The sequence below is a fragment of the Balaenoptera musculus genome, chromosome 2 (genome assembly GCF_009873245.2).
Source record: "Balaenoptera musculus isolate JJ_BM4_2016_0621 chromosome 2, mBalMus1.pri.v3, whole genome shotgun sequence".
Classification (NCBI taxonomy): domain Eukaryota; kingdom Metazoa; phylum Chordata; class Mammalia; order Artiodactyla; family Balaenopteridae; genus Balaenoptera; species Balaenoptera musculus.
This window is the reverse complement of record NC_045786.1, coordinates 124,970,095-124,993,320: the sequence shown is the minus strand read 5'-3', so window position 1 is coordinate 124,993,320 and position 23,226 is coordinate 124,970,095. Positions and strand designations below refer to the sequence as shown.

At 40.5% G+C, this 23,226-nt stretch overlaps 1 protein-coding gene across 1 annotated transcript; it reads right to left on the bottom strand.

The window, feature by feature from the left end:
- Positions 1-352: 352 nt before the first annotated feature.
- LOC118890956 (polycomb group RING finger protein 5-like) lies at positions 353-1,518 on the bottom strand. Its single transcript, XM_036844428.1, is given in 3 exon segments — positions 353-698; positions 700-767; positions 1,123-1,518. Coding segments are annotated over 3 exon segments (777 nt in total). The 3' UTR covers positions 353-385.
- Positions 1,519-23,226: the final 21,708 nt, after the last annotated feature.

Sequence of the window (23,226 nt, the reverse complement as noted above, 5' to 3'; positions counted from 1 at the left end):
AATTAATCAAATAGTAAGTATGTGAAAACTGCAACACCACAAAGATTGAGGCATGTTACTAGTGTAATCAAACAATAGAACGGGCAAGCAAAATATTTAGAAGGCTGAATCATGGCCGCATATCTAACTGATTTCAACCGTGACTTGTACACTGTGAGACAGCACAGATAACTTATGCAGATGGTTCAGTAGCAGAATGGCACTTGGTTTGCTCTTAATAGAAACAACATAAATGCAACTGAACAATTTAGAGACAGACAATAGCCTTATTCGCATGCTGAAAATCTGGTTGTGTCCCTCTAGCCCACACACCGTTCACCGTGCGATCTGTTGATGAGTAAACACATAGTGCAGGATTCATTCAGTGGGATCTAGGCCCCTTGGTCTAACCGAAATCAGTTCTTGGTCGATACTGCAATACCATGGGGTATGACTGATACAAAGGGCCATCCTGAGGGCAGACTTGTGAAGCTAAGCAGTTCAGACACCGAAAGTTTTCGCCTCTTAGTCGCCATCTTGTCATGTCGATGAACTCCACAGTATGATCCTTCTCCATAATTTCACCGTTGCACAGCACATCCAACTCATAAGAACTTGGAAGTTTTAGTTTTAAACTTAGAAATTTTTTAATAGTTCCCACAGTTACACGTGTAGAAAACCGAATGAATTCCTTCATTAAACCCTTTACTGCATTGTCCCGATTGTCCATTATTTCGTAAACGATCTAGACATATAGCAATTTGTGGGTCAATTCTGTGATAGTCTCTCTTTTTTTTAAATTTATTTATTTTATTTATTATTTTTGGCTGCATTGGGTCTTCGTTGCTTCGTGCAGGCTTTCTCTAGTTGCGGCGAGCGGGGGCTACTCTTCGTTTGGGGGCGTGGGCTTCTCACTGCGGTGGCTTCTCGTTGCGGAGCACGGGCCCTAGGCACGTGGGCTTCAGAATTTGTGACACATGGGCTTCAGTAGTTGTGGATCGCGGGCTCTAGAGTGCAGGCTCAGTAGTTGTGGCGCACGGGCTTAGTTGCTGCACGGCATGGGGGATCTTCCCGGACCAGGGCTTGAACCCGTGTCCCCTGCACTGGCAGGCGGATTCTTAACCACTGCGCCACCAGGGAAACCCTGTGATAGTCTTTATCATCTTGATTTTCATCACATTCTTCATCTACTTTAGGTCTGTCCACTTTTGAAGTATCATCGTGTCCATTTTCTTGAGGCTGGTTTTTCTTCCAAAATTCACGCTCAAGTTCTTGTTCTTGTAGTCCAGGGACCAACTTAAATATAATTTCCTCTAATGTGTTTTCCAAGCTCAACCTTTCTAACGGGTTTGTCTCATGAACCTGGTTGCCACACCTTGGACACCCATTGCTATCTTCAAAGTGCTGGATGATATAGGTCTTACAGAAGGTGTGGAGGCGTTCTGTCACTGTAGTTGGCTTGATCAGATACCCTTTATAGATACAGCAGATGATGTAAGGATTGAAATCTTTTACCAAGTGTTTCCTTTGGGTAGCCATTTGTGGTTAGCTAGGACTGGCTCTAGTAGTTCAGGCAAACAGGGGTATTAAGTGGATGAGAGTCTGACCCCAGGAGCTGGTGTGGAGTTCCCAACTGCATGTCCCAAGGCATTAGAACTAACATCCAGACTTCTCATGTAATCGCTGGTCATCACTGCTTTTGGTGGTTCTGCTTTTCCATATCCCGGGGTTGCCGCCACCGCTGCTCCTCGCCGCCAGCACGCCGGCCTCAGAGGGAAGGAAACTGAAAGAGAAACAGCGCCTGCCGTGGCCTGGCCAGTCCCTGGGCCCCGTGGAGACTTCTATTTTCTAAATTTAATCTTTATTTTATATTGGAGTATAGTTGATTTACAATGTTGTGTTAGTTTCAGGTGTACAGCATAGTGATTCAGTTATACGTATACATGTATCCATTCTTTTTCAGATTCTTTTCCCATATAAGTTATCACAGAATATTGAGCAGAGTTCCCTGTGTTATACAGTAGGTCCTTGTTGATTATCCATTTTACATATAGTAGTATGTATATGTTGATCTCAAACTCCTAATTTATCCCCCTCACCTTTCCCCTTTGGTAACCATAAGTTTGTTTTTGAAGTCTGTGAGTCTGTTTCTGTTTTGTAAATAAATTCATTTCTATCATTTTTTATTAGAGACTAGAATTCTAATAAGCCAGAGTCACAAATAGATAAAGCAGTACCACTCTTCCCATTACATTTTTTTGGAAGAAAATATGGTTGTTTTGGGCTTCCCTGGTGGCGCAGTGGTTGAGAATCTGCCTGCCAATGCAGGGGACATGGGTTCGAGCCCTGGTCTGGGAAGATCCCACATGCCGTGGAGCGACTAAGCCCGTGAGCCACAATTGCTGAGCCTGCGCGTCTGGAGCCTGTGCTCCGCAACGGGAGAGGCCACGATAGTGAGAGGCCCGCGCACCGCGATGAAGAGTGGCCCCCACTTGCCGCAACTAGAGAAAGCCCTCACACAGAAACGAAGACCCAACACAGTCATAAATAAATAAGTAAATAAATAAAATTAAAAAAAAAAAAGAAACAAAGACCCAAAACAGCCGAAAATAAATAAATAAAAAATTAAAAAAAAAATATAGTTGTTTTCATGAAAATATGTCATTTACGTTAACATATAATGTATTTATTTTAATTATTTTGAAATGACAATATAATGCTTGAAATTTATTGGTTTAATTTTCCGTAAGGCAAGCATCCAGTGATATCCATATAAACACCCACATGAAACTCCACATAAACAAAGGATCTTTGACATAAACAAAGGATCTTTGAAGTTGCAGTAATCTTTAAGATTGTGAAGGAGTCCCAAGACCAGCATATTTGAGAATCACTGCTCTAGACTAGGCTCCTTTTCTCTGACTCTGGGAGAGCCCTGTGCTCCCTATTTCCACTGCCTTCTAGGCTGAATTTCTTTGTCCACTACACTGATAGTTCCTACTTAATGGCCAGCTTCTAGTTTCTTTCTCTTTTTCTGTGACTCTTCCATGAACCCTTGTGACGTGGATTTTCATCTCGGTTTTCCAGATCTCACAGTCATTCTTCTTTCTCTTCCTTGATGGGTCAGGAGTCTCGGGTAAGTTCTCTTCCAGGCAATTTAACACAGTAGTAGACTTTTGTTTTTTTTCTGCCTCACATCCAAGCTCCCTTCCTGTTTTGGGGCATCCCATATTGTTGAATCTTGGTGGGAGGCAGCTGCATCTCCCACTTCCGTAACTAAAGGGAGCAAATACCCCTCCATACTCATGGTCCATTGGGTACAGCCATGTGAACTAGGCTTGACTAACTGAAGGGCCTTCCTGGGGCTTTGACTCTGGAGTGGGTGACGGAAGGAGGAAGGATGGATTCGGACTTATTTGTGGCAGCATAAAGTATTCAGTGGTTAGCGGGCCACACGCAGTGCCAGCGGTAGCAGTGTCCTGCGGTGATGTGGGCAGTACTGTTGGCAGTGAGGTTCTGCACAGCCTGGGAATCCTAATGCATCGATGCCTTTGTTTCCGCCCATTTTGTGTGCTTTCTCCAGCTTTTCTGTCAGTTCTGCAAGCTACCTGATTTCCTTTCAATATATTCCTTTTCTGCCTACGTTAGCTAGAGATTATTTCTGTTTACAATCAACAATAGCTAACACTTCAATAGTGCTTTCCGTGTGCCAGGCACTGTTCTTAGTACTTTGCATATATTAACTCCTTTAATACTCACAGCAATACTGTAAGAAAGATACCATTATAATCCTCTTCCTACGTATGGGGAAAATATGATAGAGGTTAAATCATGTTCCCCACATCACACAGATAGTAAGTGGCCATGCCAGGCCGCAGGCCCAGGCAGACTGGCTCCAAGCCCAGGCTTTTACACTCTCTGTACCACTCTGGCTGAACACATACGTGACTGAGACAAAGATATAAGTCTAAATTACCACTGAACAAGCAATAGGGGCTGGTGCTACATGAAATCTGGGCCTTTCATCAACTCTTACAAATATAATCCTTTTGACAGACATGGGCCTTCATTTGCATATGAAGCCAAATTTAAAACAGTAATAGCAAATTAATTTGTGGTTGCCCATGGCAGGTATTTTTCTAAATATTTTAAATTTTCCTTTTTAGCTGTGCTTTATATGGATTATAACGAGAGTCTATTTAGGATCTATCAAATAAGGTGGTAACATGCCCTGTACCTTGAAATATGTGTATATATACACATACATACATACACACATACATTAAATCTATGTTAACTGGCATGTAGTGCTGATGGCTTGCTGGTGGTTGAAATGGAGAAATGACCAATGGTGTAATGTATCAGCACTTCAGTGTGTGCTCCCCTGGAACTCAGGATAATCTGAGTTGGTTAGATACTCTCCACCTCCTTTCTCACACTCCTCCACTCTCCAGGGCTAAGCAAGGGAATATGGATGCTGTATTTTATTTTATCTAAACCATAAGACGAACATCAGGCAGTGGAATTAATTACAAGAAAGGAAAAAAAAAATCAAACAATAAAAAGATTTCAGGGCATTAGCTCAGTTCCATACACTGCATTGTATAATTACTACGCACCCAGCTTCTCAGCAATTACATCATCACGAGCAGTGAAATTACATTAGTAGCAATCCAGTATTTTTTATTTTTTATTTTTTTAAATTTTTGGCTGCATTGGGTCTTCGTTGCTGCATGTGGGCTTTCTCTAGTTGCGGCGAGCGGGGGCTACTCTTCCTTGCGGTGCGCAGGCTTCTCATTGCGGTGGCTTCTCTTGTTGCGGATCATGGGCTCTAGGCACGCAGGCTTCAGTAGTTGTGGCTCGTGGGCTCTAGAGCGCAGGCTCAGTAGTTGTGGCGCACGGGCTTAGTTGCTCCGCGGCATGTGGGATCATCCCTGCCCAGGGCTCGAACCCGTGTCCCCTGCATTGGCAGGCAGATTCTTAACCACTGCGCCACCAGGGAAGCCCGCAATCCAGTATTAATAACTCTGAACATGAGTATGGAAAACTAGTGTCTATGGTTCAGTAAATACTACAGCTTGTAGTTGGAGTTAAATCTTCATTTACCGTAGATTTAATATGTTACCTCTTTAACCTTCACCGGTGTGTTCCTTGTTCTCTAAAAGTTTCATAATCCCATTCAAACAAAGACCAGGTGTAGTGCCACGAACTCCTGACAGGGAACGGAGAGCTTGACTTTAAGAGCAATGGAAGGGTACTCAGGGAGCTTGTTTTGCAGTGTTCCAGGGAGATGGTGGTGTAATTGTGCCATATTGAAAGCTTTGATGACTTGGGGAGGAGGAGTCAACAACAGCAATGAATTCTAGTATGATGAAAAGGGATGTGTTTTGAATACAGGCAAAGCATTGAACTCGCTGGTCAGTCTCCTGCTCCACGTGAAGATAACAACACACCATGTTGTCTTTTGGAAGACAGCGACACAGGACTTCCACTCATTTGAGTGTTCATTATTTTCCCATTAATTTTCACAAACTATTCGGCAGCCTAAAACTCATATTCTGAACTTCAAGAGTGGCCAAAGTAAGGGCTTCAGGCAAAATTTCACCCCAGGGATATTGAACCATGGGAGAGTTCAGTTTAGGTTTTTGTGTTTGGTCCAGTTTTACCAGAGGGCCACTCTTTGATCAACACTGTGGTCAAGGCTGTGTAATTCTGAGCCTTTCAAGTGCTGCTTGTGGAATGCCCTAGCTCTGCTAGGAAAACTGGGTCAAGCATAGTTTATGCTTCTCATGGAAAGAATTTCATAGAAGTATTTTTCTGTCATGACTATGGAAAATCAGGAAAAGTTCTTGAAATAATACAATTGCTTGATGGCACTTAAGGCTAATGCAAAGTAACCATATTTCTCTATTAGCCACAGAGAAATCAAACTAATATTCCCTCTCTTCCTTATTGTGTTTGACCATTACTCCTCACAATGCACACACATATCTCCCCTAAGCATTCTTTAGTTTTACAGTTCCCGGTCTGTTTTATCTCTGACCCTGTGTTAGGCAAATCTTCAGAATTTTAAGAGGGATAGGAAATTGATGTTGTCTACTCTGTCTTGTTCCCTTCCACTGTGTTTTGAAAAGTGTCTTGGGACTTCTGTATGTCCTTCAGAAGTGTTTCTCCTGTTGACTTTTCTAGAAGTTGGGTCACCCAGATGTGCCAGGGTAGATAAGAGGACATTGAATTGGCTGCCTGGAGTAAAGAATCAGGGTGATAAATTGGACTTTCAACACCTACAAGACTAGGAATTGCTTTTGATTTGTCTTATGTAGCTTGTTTACCTGAGCATACCTTTTATATTAATGGCACACTTTGCAACAGATGCTCATATAAGACAAATGCAGTGTTGAAATATGAGGGAAGAGATCAAACTAAGTTCAAGCATTTTGAAATGGAACTGATGGAAATCCCAGAAGATCCAGCATAATAAAGTGGTAAGATGAGAAGGAACCCATGTCATAGATTTAAGAGAATTAATGTCTTAACTGTAAGAATCCACCGGCCTTGGAACTTGGCAATGTTGACAAAGTACCGCAACCCAATGTGGGGGGATCATGGATTGATCAGAGCTCTGGATAAATTAGTGCAGTTGAACTTATAGCAGCTGAGTAGAAGGAATGGTAGAAAAAAATGGAACAATTCTCCAGTAATCTCCATGACTTGCTTTGATAGAGGGAGTTGCTATCTGCTAGCTGTTGGGAGAAACTGTCACACTAGTGGTAACTGATGAAAGTTTTGCCAGCAACTGACAGTCCAACCTACCTGGCCTGATATCCAATGCAAAGTTGGAAAGTATTCAGAAGTAGAGTCTAGCACAAGGGAATAAACACAATTAGTTTGACCTGGCAGACATCAGTGGGATATATCAAAGAAATTCATTTAACAAACTCAGTAACAAATACTGAGTACCTAGAATAGGTCAGGCATTTTTCTAGACACTAGAGATATAGCAGTGAACAAAATAGTGAAAATTCTCCCCTTCTCGCCCATGGAGCTTACATTCAAGTAGGAGAACACAGACAGTAAATAATGTAAGTAAACTATTCAATAAGTTAGATAAGTATTATATAAAAAATAAAGCAGGGAAGATGGATTAGGATAATTGGGGGTAGGGTTGTAATTGTATGTAGGGTGCATATTGAACCCATCCCTAAGCAAGAGGAACAGCCAACGTGGGAAGTGTACTAAACCATACTTAACTTTTGGTTTCCTGGCTTGAGGAGAAAGTGAAAAATGTTTAACAATATGTTCTTTCTTTTCTGGCTTATTATCTAGAATAAAGAGGAAACCTGAGGAAATCATAAAAATGAGGATCCAGGAAATTGAAGATTCTGAGGCTAGAGAGGAGAATCAGAGCTAGGAATAAAAGGGAATGATGGGAAGAGACGGAGTCAGAGGAAAAACTGTATCACAGGAGTTTCACCCGTAGTGTGGTATCCCCCAACAGCAGAGATATCAGGATCTTCTGGAGCAGATGAAGATTTAGAATGTGGGACTTAACATGTAAAGGGAAGTGAACCTTGCCCACCTCCTCAGTGTGCATGTCCCATTAGTACCTCCAAGTCAACCCCAGATGCATTAAAATAATGTGAAAATCAAAAGAGCAATCTGTGCTTTTCTTAACATGTCAGTCTCACTGTATATGCAGTACTTTGTCCAGTTCTGGATGTCACAGTTTAAGAAAGACAATGGCAAACTAGTGTGTATTCAGAATAGCCTGATCAGTATGGTGTGGAGAATTGAAAGCAGATTACAGGAGGAAGAACTGAAAGAGTTGGAGATGTTTAATGTATTGAGTAGAGTTAGGGGCGTGGCCTGTTAGCTATTTTCAGGTATTTCAAAATTTTTGTATGGTAAATGGTTTCAGTTTGTTTTATACAACCTCAGAGGAGAAAACCAGGATCAGCCAGTAGAGATTTCTGGGATATAGATTTCAACTGAATACCAGGAGGTACTCTCACAGCTAGATCTCTCAAAACTGGAACGATATGTCTTAAGAGAGTGTGAGATGTTTGCTATCAGAGGTGGCATCTTGTCAGAGGTGGAGTGGCCACTTGACGGGCTATTCTAGTGGGTCCGAGCCTCTACTGCAAGAGTCAAACCCACAGTTGAGAGAGATGATGGTGGCATGGATCAGGATGACTGTTCTGGAAGAAGATCAAAGAAAGCTTTCTCTTTGTCTCATGTTGCAAGGGTTGGATTTAATATTTGACCTTGTCATAGCCACTGTCTAGAACTGGTGTTCGTAAACTGACTGCATCAGGATCATCTGGTCCCGTGCCTGGGAATTCTGATGATGATGGTCTGGTGGGAGTTTTTAAGAAGCTCTTCAGATGATTCTAATGTGCAGACAGAGTTGAAAACTACTTGTTAGAGGAAAGCCCATCCCTGGCATTCAGAGCCTTCCACAATTAAAGTCCCACCCTATTCTTCTCACTTTGTCTCCCACTATTCCATGAGGAAATCTTGGGCTTGAAACCAGTTCTACTCATTTGCCATTTCCCATACCTCCGTTGAGCTTTTCTGTGCTTGGCGTGTCATCATGCCCTAACCTCTGCCAGGAATATGGCCCTCCCACACCCTTATCCTGCTCACCACTGCCAGTCCTCCCTAGTCATGGACACACTTCTCAAAATCCTCCAAACTTTCAGGTCCATCTTCTTAACTGCCATCTCCTATGTGAGCTTCTTCAATTTTTCACAGAGTTTGAGAAGGATTGGCATTAATTTTTCTTTAAATATTAGCTAAAATTCACCAGAGAAATCATCTTGTCCTGGGCTTTTTATGTTGGAAGGTTTTTGATTAATGATTTAATCTCCTTACTCATTATTGATCTATTCAGATTTTCTATTTCTTCATGATTCAGTCTTGGTACGTTTCTAGGAATTTATCCATTTCTTCCGGGTTAGCCAATTTGGTGTCTTATAGCTTTTCACAGTAGTGTCTTATGATCTATGTATTTTTGGTGGTATCCATTTTAAAGTCTCCTCTTTCATTTCTGATTTTATTTGTTTGTGTCTTCTCTCTTTTTTCCTTAGGTAGTCTAGCTAAAGGTTTGTAAATTTTGTTTATCTTTTCAAAAAACCAGCTTCTAGTTTCATTGACTTTTTTTTTTTGGTCTCTATTTATTTCCTTACTTCTGCTACCTTTGGGCTTAGTTTGTTCTATTTTTAGTTCTTTGAGGTGTCAAGTTAGGTTGTTTAAGATCTTTCTTTTTTCTTAGTATAGACATTTATTGTTATAAACTTCCTTCGTAGAACTGCTTTTGCGGTATCCCATAGGTGTTGGTATGTTGTATTTCCATTTTCATTTGTTTTAAGATATTTTGATTTCCCTTTAATTTCTTCTTTGACTCATTCACTGTTCAGGAGAGTGTTGTTTAAATTCCTCATATTTGTAAAATTTATGGCTTTCCTTCTGTTATTTATTTTTAGTTTTGTACTACTGGAAAAGATACTTGGTATTATTTCAGTCTTCTTAAGTTTGCTAAGACTTGTTTTGTAGCCTATCATATGATATATACTGGAGAGTGTTCCCTGTGTGGTTGAGAAGAATGTGTGTGTTGCTGCTGTTGGATGGAATGTTCTATACATGTCTGTTAGGTCCCTTTGGTCGAAGGTGTGTTTCAAGTCCAGTGTTTCCTTGTTGATTTTCTGGATGATCTAATCTTTGTTGAAAGTGGAGTATTGAAGTCCCCTACTATTAGATTTTTTCTACTTCTCCCTTTAGAAGTATTAGTATTTGTTTAATGTATTTAGGTGCTCTGATATTGATTGTGAATATATTTATTATTATTTTATCTTTTTGATGACTTTGTCATAATATAATGACCTTTGTCTCTAGTTACTATTTTTGACTTAAAACCTATTTTGTCTGATGTAACTATAGCTACCCCTGCTCTCTTTTGGTTTCCACTTGCCTGGAATATCTTTTTCCATACTTTCACTTTGAGCCTATGTGTGTCCTTAAAGCTGAAATGAGTCTCTTGTAGGCAGCATACAGTTGGGTCTTGTTTTTTAAAATCCATTCAGCCACTCTGTGCCTTTTGATAGAGAATTCAGTCCATTTAATTTAGAGTAATTATTGATAGGTAAGTACTTACCAATGCCATCTTATTAATTATGTTCTGACTGTTTTGTAGGTCCTTGTTCCTTTCATCCTCTCTTGCTACCTTCCTTTGTGATTTTTCATAGTGGTATGCTGCAATTCCCTTCTCTTTAGCTTTTGTGGATCTAATATTGGTTTTTGCTTTGTGGTTACTATGAGGCCTACATTAAACATTTTATAGATATAACAATCTATTTTATGCTCATAACAACAAAAACTCTACCCTCTTACTCTCTCCATTTAATGTTTTTAGTGTTACAATTTATCTCTTTTAATATTTTTTGTTAACAAATTATAGTAGCTATAGTTATTTTTAATACTTTTGTCCTTTAACCTTTATACTATCATTAAGTGGTTAACACATCACTGTATCACACTATTAGGGTATTCTGAAGTTGACTATATATTTACCTTTACTAGTTTGTTGTATATTTTCATATTATTTTCACGTCACTAATTAGCATCCTTCTATTTCAACTTGATTAACTCCTTTCAGCATTTCTTGTAAGGCAGGGTGAGGTGAATTCCCTCACTTTTTGTTTGTCTAGGAAAGTATTTTTGTTCATTTCTGAAGGATAACTTTGCTGGATAGAGTATTCTTTACTGGCAGGCTTTTTTCCTTCAGCACTTTGAATATAGTATTCCACTGTCCCCTAACCTGTAAGATTTCTTTCTGCTGAGAAACGGATAACCAAATGGGGGTTCCTGTGTAGGTTACACTTTTTTTCCTCTTGCTGCTTTTAGAATTCTCTCTTTGACTTTGATTTTTGACAGTTTCATTATAATGAGTCTGGAGAAGATTGTTTCAGGGTGAAATTATTTGGTGAACTGTTAGCTTCAGAAACTTGGATGTCCAAGTCTTTCCCCAGGCTTGGAAATTTCTCAGCCATTATTTCTTTACATAATCTTTTTGGTCCCTTTCTCCCTTTCTTCTCCTTCTGGAATTCCTATAATTTGTGCATTGGTTCTTTTGATGATGTCCTACTTTTTATTCTCTCTCTCTCTCTCTTTTTTTTTTTTTTTGGTTCTCCCCTAACTGAGTAATTTCAAAGTTCCTACCTCCTAACTCATTTATTCTTTCTTCTGTTTGGTTATTCTTATGTTGATGCTGTCCATTGTATTTTTCATTTCATTTACTGAATTCTTCAACTCCAGAATTTCTGTTTGGTTCTTCTTAATAATTTGTATCTCTTTGATTCGTTTCTCATGTTTTGTATGTATTATTTTGCCACTTCATTGAATTGTCTCTGTTTTCTTTTAGTCATTGTGTTTCCTTAAAACAGCTATTTTGAATTCCTTATCGGGTAAATCATTGATCTACATGTCTTTGGGTTCAGATACTAGAAGATTATTGTGATCCTAAAGTGATGTCATGTTTCCTTGATTTTTCATGTTCCTTGGAGTTTGGCACTGCTCTCTTTGCATTTGAAGTAGCAGCTACCTCCTTAATCTTTACTAACTTCCTTCAGGGCAGAAATACCTTCCATAAGTCCTGCTAAAGATTCTGAGGCTTCTCTAACCTTGTATAGAAACATCTGCTCCATGCTTCTTGTTCCCTCTTGTGGCTGAATTCTTAGGCTTGTATTTCTTGATCCTACAAGCACCAGCGTGGCTACTGATAGCTTCTTTTTTGTTTTCCTGAAGGTGGCGTTACAGCTCAAGTTTGTGTTTTCTCTCTGGCCTGCTTTCTGTGTGTGTGCTCTATAGATGTCTGCTGAAGCTAGCCTTCATAACCACTCTCAGGACAGTGCCCAGGGAGCCTGCCACAGAGTGGGGGGATGTGTGGGTGAGGCACACAGGATGCTGGGGATGACTCTGGGCTAGTTGGGGGAATCTGCTGGGTAATCCTTTCCCACTGGCTCATCTAATGCCACCATGATGCTGATATCACTCCAAAACTCCATGTGAGACTTAATCTATAGATAATTTGGGGTTGAGTGGACATCTTAAAAGTACTAAGATTTCTAATCTATGGGCATGGTTTAAGTCTCCATTTATTGAGATTGCCACACTTTTCTAAGCTCTGATACTATTTTATACGCTCCAGTATCTGTCCAATCACTCCATCCCCACAATCCTGGCAACAGACAAAAGGAGAATTTTATCTGATCTAGAAACTTTTTTTCCCCTTAATAGTCCAAGGGTTTCTAACACCACCAGTAATTAGACAACGTGTTTTGAATGTCTCAGCTTACCAAAATTTTATCTCTCAGGGGCTAAGTTCCCATTTGAGGATTTTTGAAAATAGCAGAAGTATTCTAAACCAATGAGTAGAGAAAGAACAAAAGGAACCGGGAAGTCATTATGCAAACATATGGACAGTTGAAGCTATTCTGCCTTGAGGACATGATGTCAGATATCAAACCAATGATCTGAGTGAGCAGATTAAAAATTATTCTTGCACTTCTTGTCCACCTCAGTTCTTGTTTGAATGTTGATCTGTTCTATGGTTTCCAAAGAGCTCCAGTAACACCAAACTTCTACAGCCGTAACTCTTTAATAGACCTCAATATTTCCATTCCAACCAGGCAGCTGTCAGTTGATGGCTGCTTTTTTCATTCTTCTGAAATCCAAACTTGCTTCTTTACTGACATATAAGAACTTGGGGGTATTTCTCTGCCCTCTGGCTTTTTAGTTTTTATTCAGGGAAAGTCTTGTTTGAAGTTGATTGTAGACAGATTAGCTGATGGGACTCTACAGCTGTGATTTTTCAGAAACTGTACCATAGGAAGAGGCAGTTTTTTCCAGCATTAGGTTTAGTGCTTTTTAAATGCAAGTTCATTAAGTGGTAATGGGCCTATAGATTGGTTTAGCTCTTTGTTCCTACTGAGGCTGTAAAACAGACTCATAGTCTTTTCAAGCACAGAGGTTGTTTGTAGCTTTTATGCAAGGCTAGGGTGGCCAGACTTTTAATGCTGCCTAGCATTTCAAGGCTCATGATGGATTTACTAATATTATTGTACTTTGGTAGGAGAACTTATGTTTTGAGATATTTGTTATTCATTTGTTGTATCCTTTATGCATGAAAATTAAAAAGAGACCAAAACACACTTTTCCAGCTGGGAAGCAGTTATGTTTTCTGTCTCCAATGTGAAACACGTATCTTAATTTTGGCTAGCATTAAGGCAAGGTGGAGACTGAGCTGGGCCTGGGCTAAAAAGTCTGAGTTCCCCACTCTTTGCAGCTCCTCTGGTGACGTGTGTTGCTCAGGCTAAGGTCGCAAGTTTTATGGGATCTGCCAGGTCAAATGGTATTTTCATACTTTGTACTGGTTGGGAAATGATAGTGGTTCCTGTCCTAGGGAGTGTAGGGATTTCTGAATTGTATGTTAGACAAAAACTATCCTAAGAAGAAGTTTTGTGACTAACAAAGAGGGGAAAGTCAGAAACTGATGGACAGAAGTAGGGAGATTTAGCATAACTCTAAAGGAAATCTGCAATTTCAAAGTGGGATTTTTATAGAAAATAGAGCCAGTTTGGGCACGCTGAAGCAGGAGAGTTCATTTTCTGGTTATTTAGGAGTTTATCTCTCTTCTTCACTTTCCTTATTTCTTTTTTAAAATATAGCATAAGTAAACTTTTAACCCACATAGGACAAAAGTCTAATTCTGTATATTCTTCTGATTTTTCAGTATTTTGGAGAGTTTAATACCTTTTGCATAAGAATACAATATAAAATATCAAAGTTGTATCTTATGAATCATGTAAACTTTATGATTGTCTAAAAAAGTTATTTGCTTTACAAAAAAGACCAGGGAATGTGAAGTGCCATGGAGTTCACAGTCCTTTTCATTACTTATATGCTTGTGGGATCCTGCATTTGAGAGTCCTGAATGTTTATTCATTCTGCAGTAGACAGAGGAAAGGGAGAAGGCCAATGGTAAGCTCGTTTCTCTGGGACTAGACTAATGTGAGAAACCCTGCTATGGTCAGCAACTCATTTGTTATATGAAATAGTCATTATAAGGGGGAAATATTAGATTTCAGGACTTTGGTTTCAAGGGAGCAGTTAGCAGAAGACCTTTGAACATTTCTATTTCTGGTTGGTCAGCACAAACTATTTAGGGGGCAAGTTCCTCCAGGCATCTCTTATAGTCACTTCTGTGCTGGGGGGCTCTAAGACCACCCTCAGGTTTGATGCTTTGCTAGAAGGATTCCCAAGACTCAGAAATGCTGTCATACTCATGGTTGTGGTTTATTATAGGCAAAGGATGTAGATCAAAATCAACATGGGTCCAAAAGGCATGTGGGTGAAATCCAAGAGAAACCAGACGTAAACTTCCAGGTATCCCCTCCCAGTGGAGTCGTACAGAGATGTCCTTAATTCTCCCAGCAGTGCTGTGTGAGAACATGTGTGAAGTGTTGCCAACCAGAGAAGAGCACATAGAGCCGTGGTGCCCAGGATTTTTATCTGAGGTCAGCTATGTAGGTATGGAGCATTTTCATGACTGACCTTGGCTATTCAGTGTCTAGCTCCTCCTCAGCACCCAGAGGTCAAACAAATATGGGATGGCCCAGTGCCTCAGGCATACAAAAACAGGCATTCACCATAAGTCACATTGTTAGCCTAAGCTATCTCGTCAAACTGATAGAGGGTGGTCAAAGGACTCAGGAATACAGAAATGGTCTGAGAAGGCAGGATATTCCTAGGAATCAGAGGTTATCTCCCAGGAGCTGGTTAGAGGCCAGTCTTCCTGAAGTCAGTCCTTTCTTGGAAATGTACAGGGTTTTGAAACAGGAGGGAAGGGGGCAGGGTACAACCTTTAAAAGAATGACATAGCCATTGAGGATATGACATAAACTGTTTAGAACCGACTAGGTCCACGATGGCGGAAGATTTGACTTCCAGTAGAACTTGAGCCTCATTATACACTCATTGTAATATATTAGCATCTAAATGACACACCCACAGGTGTCATGACAGTTCCAAGGCCGACCATAAAAGACCAAAAAGTAGTTTGTGGCCCAATTCCTGGAAATCCCCACTGCTTCCCCCAAATAGTTGGAATAATCCTCCCACTTGTTAGCCTATGAAATTACCCAGCCCATAAAAACTAACCACCCCATATTTTGGGGCCACTCTCACCTTTGAGATGGACCACATTCTGTCTGTGGAGTGTGTATCTCTCTAAATAAATCCACTTCTTACCTATCACTTTGCCACTTGCTGAATTCCTTCTGTGCTGAGACATAAAGAACTTGAGCTTCGTTAAGTCCTGAGGCCACGTGTGCAATTTCAATTAAAAGACAGGGGGTTCGAGTCCCAATCTCAGTTTTGGTTGGGTTCATGTCCCATCTGAGTTGTGTGGTTTCAGTTTGAATACCCAGGGCCTGATGAGTTAACCCTTTACTGTACAACTTCAAACCCGAAATTCCTGAGGCGAGTGTTACAGATTAATCACAAAGCCAAACACAACAGAACAGAGATTCAACTTCTGTGCTTGCTGCCTCTGTTCTTACTTGTTTTCTTTTTCTTTTTTTTTCAATTCTAACCCATCTTCCTTCAGATCAAAGCAGCCTTTCTTCCTACTTCTGGTCTGGTTCTCTGAAATAATAGTGGCTTTATTTTAGTCATAACCCAAAAGAAGACAGAGATAATATTTATATCTCTTTTCTGTTATTCAGATTTTGTAAGGATACCTTAAATGATATAACTAGAAATGCTTTCCCTCTGCATGGGAAAGGTGCTGGGTAACTCGGAAGGAATAATGTGATTGTTGGGCACATACTTAGAGAAGTTTCTCAATGGCTAGATGTTGCCCTTTTTCTTTTTCTGAAATAACATTTTCGGCTGCTCCCAACGTAGCAACATATAATGAGAGTTTTCACTTACTGTGCATAAGGAAAATTGCCATTTTGCCAAACAGTTATCCTAAATGCAGCAACTTAACGAGTTATAATAGCAATGAGTTGGAAGTATAAAGACAGCTCACTGCCTTCAAGTAGGGGTAATGTAAAGAGGGGTGTGTGTGCTGGGTTTGTGTAACAGACATTGTTGACTGGAATTAGAAGAGCTGCTATTAACCCACTGGCAAAATACATGTTTCTTGAGCCAAGTACCTCCGTGATGGTTCCAGATGGTTTGCTTCTGAAAAGCAAAATACAAAAACAAACAAACAAAATGTGTCTAGTTTACAGTAATAGAAATCAGCCTTTTTTGACATGTGTGTGTGTGCCTGTGTGTGTGTGTGTGTGTGTGTGTGTGTGTGCTGCAGGTGAGGGGGCAGTGCTTGACCACACAGATCCTGATTAAAGTCACCTTGGGGGCTTCCCTGTTGGCGTAGTGGTTGAGAGTCTGCCTGCCAATGCAGGGGACACGGGTTCGAGCCCTGGTCTGGGAAGATCCCACATGCCGCGGAGCAAATGGGCCCGTGAGCCACAACTACTGAGCCTGCGCGTCTGGAGCCTGTGCTCCACAACAGGAGAGGCCGCGATAGTGAGAGGCCCGCGCACCGCGATGAAGAGTGGCCCCCGCTTGCCTCAACTAGAGAAGGCCCTCGCACAGAAACGAAGACCCAACACAGACAAAAATAAATAAATAAATAAATAATTTAAAAAAAAAAAAAAAAGTCACCTTGGCACTCACTTTTGGGAAGCAGAAGCTCACTATTGTAGGGAAGCAATGGTCTGACTGACGGGGAGACCTGTCTCTCAGACTAAAATCCAGGCTTCACTTCTCAGAAGCAAGGTCTGTTTCATTTAACAATTCCCAGTGGTGTTGAAAGTGTATTGTAAACTTTTGAGGAAGCTTTTAATATCTTGTGACTTTTATAATCAGTACTTACATTGTGCAAATCTCAATAATTTATTAAATAATGTCCCTCTCCCCCAAAAAAGAAATTGATATCATGGTGCTATTTTCTGATTCTGAGAGTTGGTCTTCAGTGCAATTCTCTGAGGGCTGAGATAACAAAATCTCATTGTGCTGTTTACTAGGGCTGAGAAAAAGGCTCAAATACACATTTAAGAATAGTATATGTGTCCCAGAGAGTTCAGGGGCTTTTGGGAGATTGTATTTAAAGAGAAACCCCAGGCCTAGTGTATAGGGTGTGATGGCTTAAATTCTAAGACAATATCAGGCCCTAGAAACCATAAGAATAAGCGGTATCCTGAAGCTTTGAAATCCCTAAAAGGGGACTCCCCTTCCATAGTCCCGTCACGTATTGCCATGGAGATCATGGACAGCAGAGATGCTCCAGGTGAGTGGAGTGACCCACCCAATGAAGGAACTCACTTCAAAAATTTCCCTAGGATCAGACTTGAGTGATGTGATGATCAACTCTGTGTACTCTGGTCTAAGGAGTCCAATGAGTAGCCCTTTGGTGAGCTTTGCAATGGGCAGTGCCAGGCCACTGGGGCAGGCTTTCCTGGTGCCCATTTGCGCTATCATGGGACTCCAGTGACAGCTAGAATGCGTCATGTTTCTTGATACTATTTTCCTAATTCTTTAACCATTCTGACCCTAAATACCAGCTGTGACCTCATACTTCATTTCTCTTGATATTCAGTAGCATTTTTGATTTAGCTCAAAAATACCCGCTTTGTTTAACTTTTGAGGTGTTTTGATGACTTTGGGAAACTATTCCAGTTAGGCACCCTGTATTTCCTACTTCTTCTGTTTCCTTATGATCAATCAGAGATCCAGGCCCCACCATTTTCAACTCACAGCTTCCAAGGTCACACTAATCATCCCCATTTTGACCAGCAGGAAGGCGAAAGACTGGAAGTTCAAGATCATAGAATTCCTCTTAAGCATGAGATGCAGAAATTGCACACATCACTTTTGCTCAAATCCTAGTAGTGAGAGCTTGGCTGCATGGCCTCTTTTCATTGCAAGGGAAGCTGAAAAATGCAGTCACTACCTGTGACCCAGCCACAAGACTATCACTACAGACGAGGAGGGCAACAGATTTTGGTGGCTACATAGTGGTCCCTGCCACAGATAAGTTTATATAATTCCTTGAATCTGCCTAGGAGAACCGTGTTATATCAGGAACTCCCTCTTTTCCTTGACTTTGGGAACGTTTGAGGCTAAATTTAGTGACTCTTAGAGTAACTCATTTTCATTTTTTGGTATGTTTATTCATTACTCTGAACTGGTTTTTGACCTCCCTTTTTTTACTTTTAATGGTCTTGTCTATCATACACTTTAATATTTTAAGCCATCTCTAATCCTTTTGGGAAGTAGGTAGAGTATAAATAATAAATGGAATAACACAGTGCAGTAAGGAAACTGCCCAAAGAACAGGTCATGTAGGAAGACTAAAAATATGCCTATGTTTGGTAAATTCAAGTTGTTGATCTGCAAGAAGTGTGGGGAGAAGAGTTCCTTTGGACGACACTGTAGCACTTACATTCATGAGGTGGGCAAACAGCAGTAGCAAAAGTCCAGGCAGTGTAACGATTAAGGAATAGGATGACTCAGTGTCTGAGAGGCAAAGTTGCTTATCAATACATATGTAGCTTGTCTCATAATCTGTAAGAATTACTCTTTTTTGTTTTTGTTTTTGTTTTGCTGCTAAATGACACATCTTAGAGTACAGGAATTCATTGTTCATATGTCAGCAATCACCATCAGGATTAAAAAAAAAACCAACTCTGAGTTTTGAGCCCCTCATATGAACTCAGCACTCTGGTAATTCCAGTGGGAGATCTAAAACATGGTGCCCTTCCTTATGGATCTTTATACTCTTATAAACCTGAGAGAAATAATGTATTACATTGCAAAGTATTTTTATTTGCCCTTATGAGCCCCATCCCGAGCCCTGTGCTTGGCACAGAGTGGACTCTCCCCGACTCAGGCTGAATGAATCAACAGTATTAGGATGTCACTGAATGCCGAGCTGAAATTTGAAATAGGTATTAGAGGTCTCAGAAATATGCAGGATTTCTACTGATGTTCTGTATACCAAGGTTTTGCTTGTGTGCACTAAGAAAAAACTAAAACTTGGTCCCCAATTTGACAAGGAAATTCATAGTAAAATCCTATTTAATAACACGTTCTAGATTTGTCAATGAACATGCCTGTTCACTATCTTTATAGCTGTGAGAAAATGTATGCCCTATTCACATAGCAGCCCTTCTCCTAGGCATTTTGTGACAATATGCAGACACCTAAGACGTGGGTACCTTGAACTTTGAATAATAAGGGATTAAGCTTTTAAAATATCTACCCACAAGCATTTATTAGAAGTTATGTTTAACATTTTATTAAATTATAAGCTTTCCAAAATTGCTCATATTTTGAGCATTTTCTGTCTATGTTGGTGGTTGTTTATCTTTGTTTATTCTGCCTCGCTTCTGTCATATTTTTTCCCAAAACTTTCAAATTCACTAAAAAGACACTTGAGTTGCATATAAAATCTGATGTTTATATAGCTAAATACTTATAACTAATGTGTCCAAATATGTGTTCATATATTTTTTATATAATACAGAGCATGGACTAATGGTTGTCTATTGGAAATGATAGAGTCTTGTAACTTACAGTCTCTGATATCTTTACTGTATGGCTTTGGGCTGATCATTCTTTATCCTTTGGTGACAGAGTGATTTTTCATCAGTCAGCTTTATATGGCATTGTTTTATGTGATGATCTAACATTTGGGAAACATTCTGAACCTGGTGAAATAGAAAAAGTTAACAAGTACAATTAATGATAATAGTATTGCTAGGCACAGTAATCTTATCTCCTATGCTGGTAAGTGAATTCTTGCTCTTCACATCGAAGAGGATTAAGGAAGCTTTTGGTAATGGGGTGTTTGTTGAATGTGTCATAGATGTGAAGTAAATCAATTACCTAGGCATAATAACCTCTGTAACTTTCTGCTAGTGAAGAAATTCAAATGGGGCTTTAAGAAAATTTTATTTCTCTGTACTCTTTGAAAGTTGTTCACACTTTAACAACTAAGACTATTTCAAAGGCCCATGTAGTAAACATATAGGAATTTACACTCTCCATAAGAACTGTGATTTAAACTGATAGCTTCCCCAGGTAACTTGAGGTCTCTTCTCTCCTGCCAGGGAAGCCTTGTGAGTCCTCTGAGAAGAAAGCATTCAGGAAATAAAATAACCCTTTCCCAGTCACCTATCAATATATAGGCATATTTGACTTGAAATTATAAAGTAATAAAACTTTATGGACCATCTAGTCTCAAATTTTGGTTGAAAGATAAATCTTAAAATGTTTTGTATTTTGAGAGATTTCTACCTTCCAAAATCTTGGACTAGTTGAGTTTTGCTTGCCTTGAGTTGTGTTAGGTATGGGATTCTGTAGATAGACTTCTCAGCAAAATACTGCATATACATGGAGCAATCAGGCCACCTTCATCAGGCCTCCAGTGCCACACAGGAGACCTCATTCTGCACAGGCCCTTCAAAGAAATCAGGACTTTTATCCCCCTTCCCTCTTCCCCACGCCCCTCCCTACCCGCTGCCTCATCTTAAGCCAGTGAATATCCTCTCAGGTCCTGTATTCCTTGGTTCTTCCTTTCACAGTGGTCTTAGTTTAAGTTCCCCAGAAAGCGAGGCTGAGGTAGTGGATTTGTTTGTTTCTAGAGATTACAATCCCAGGAAGCAGGAATGAAGGACACGGGAAGTGAGGCCAAGGAGGAAGAAGAGCCACTACAAGGATGTGGCATGGAGCTGGCTGTGATGAAATAAAAATGATTGCTTGATGCTGGGGGCTCTTTCCTGAGCAGCCGTGTAAACAGCTTCTCGGAACTCTCCATCAGAGGACAGAAAGGACACCACTGGTCCCCCACCAGATGCTCTTTACTGGGCCTGTTCACTCACCTCCCAGGTGCTGTGTTGGCTCATCTCTGCTCTCTGCTCTGCAATGTTGCCAGAAAGTCACTGCAACTCGAAGTTATGTCCTCAGAGCCCACAGCCCCTGGCTGACTGACAGGAGGTTCAAAGGACTGGCCCCTTGCCTCAATTCATGTTCCAGAGTGCCCCATGGGTTCAGACTGAGACCTCATCTTCTGAGGTCAAATCTTTGCTTGGTTTCTTCTCCTGCTCTGATCTGATTTCCTCATTCCCTTTCTCCTGAGAGCGTTCCTTTCATAAATCACCTTCTAGAGCTCCTTATTGTTGTTACTTTCTGCCCTTTGTTCATCGAAGACATTGTTCTTCTGTTCGACCTCAACCCCACCATCAGCAAGTGTTCATACAAGTCATGACACAACATAGCCTCGGTGGTCGGTTATATTATCGTTCACTCATATTTGGTGCCCTCCTGCTGGTGATCCTCCCTGGGGAAGAATTATAGGTCCCTGCTCTGTGGAACTGAGGCACAGACATATGGCTTGATTTGGCCAGGAAAGTGTGAAAAGAAGTGATGTGTGTCATTTCTGAGGAGAAGCTTTGATAGCCAAGTCAAGGTTTACCGTACTGTTTTTTCCTCCTATCAAAAGACCTATAATTTTCCAGTTGGAGGTTGTTTGGCATGGGTCACAGTGTAATGGAGCAGAGCTTTTTCTGATCTGAGATGGACATGTAGTCTAAATAAGAAATAAAACATTGTTATAAATTAGATACTTTGGGGTCATTACTACAGTATAACCAGTATTAAGTAATCAGAATTCCCAGATTACCTCAATTCCAATAATTTACTCTCAAGGCTACATCCAGATGTTTATCAATCTCTGGAATAATTCCAGCTCTAAGATATTAAGTGTTGATATACATGTCTGGAGTCATTAGCCTTTTATTCTTCAAGCTCTCTCACTTTCTTACTTTACACTTGCTCTTAGGTCTTGTACCACTTTACATACATTCACACTCACCTCTCTAGTCACTGCTATGGTGAGGTTTTGGTTAGGATTTGGCCAAGTTTCTGGAGGTACAACCTGCCAGCATCTCATCACATGTTCTGCTTTGCATACCTCTCACTTCTCTCCCTAAGACTTCTCTGATGCTGCAGCATGGGACGTTTCAGGAACCTGTTTGGCACTCACGCATGTGCAAATTGGAAATGTGATGCAGCTAATGCCCATGGAATCACCCTTGACCAATGATGTCCAAAAGTGCATGGAAAATACTTTATTCTTTTGTTCCCTGGGTGAACAGTTACGGACACATGTCACAGTTCTCAGAAGATCAAATGAGATCAAACACCAGTTATATGTATCCATGATTAATTTGATAACATATCCTTGTATTGACTTGACTTCCCTGCTTAACTCTCCCTGATCCTCATTCTGGTTCCCTGGAGTTTCTTAAATAAACTGTCCACCAACAAGCCTTTGTCTGAGGCTCTGCTTCCGGGAAACACAGATATGACTGTTTTCCTCAAGCTCTCTAGATTATCCACCCCTCAATTTTCTCCTTAGTGCAGTGCCCACTCATGGCTTCATTTCTTCCAAATATTACCTACAAGCTTGTGGTATATCACTCCAGTCATTTTCTTAACAGCACTCTCAGTATCAGGGTCTCCCTGTGTTTCCCTCTGTACTAGACCCATTTTGGTAACCCTGATTTGGATCAACCTCCTGCCTTCTCTACTCATATCTTAGGTGCTGAGAGATGCTGGATGAAATCAGAGTTGAGGGAACTGAGACCAAGCTGATGGTCTCCACTGTGACTTGCAGCCTCAGTACTGCCCTTAATCAGCTCTTCTTCTACACCCACCCCACTACATTTGCCCTTTCTCTCAGGAGACAAAATTTCTTTTCCATACAGAAAAAAAATGTACTTGTCAAGACAGGCGTACCCCTTGCTGAATTATATCTCCATCCATACCAATTTATCTATGTCTGTTCTACCACCTAGTTTCCTCTTAACCTAGAGGAGATATCTCTACTGATATCTGAGACTAATTAATAATGTCTCCATTGGTGGTCTTGATTTCATCAATGCTGGTTCTTTTTTCACTGTTCTGTGTTCTCTATTGTTCACTACACTTCTAAGTATAGATATGTCTGAGTGCTTCATCCAGAGAAACCCTCATAGACCCTGTCCCTCCATTTGTTATTTCCCTCCACTACCAGTGTTTTCAAAGGATGTCCCATAATTGCTTTCTTGTCATTTTAAGGACCATTCTCTGCAGCCCATTATAATCTGGTTCCAGCTGTCCTATCCCACTGAGTCC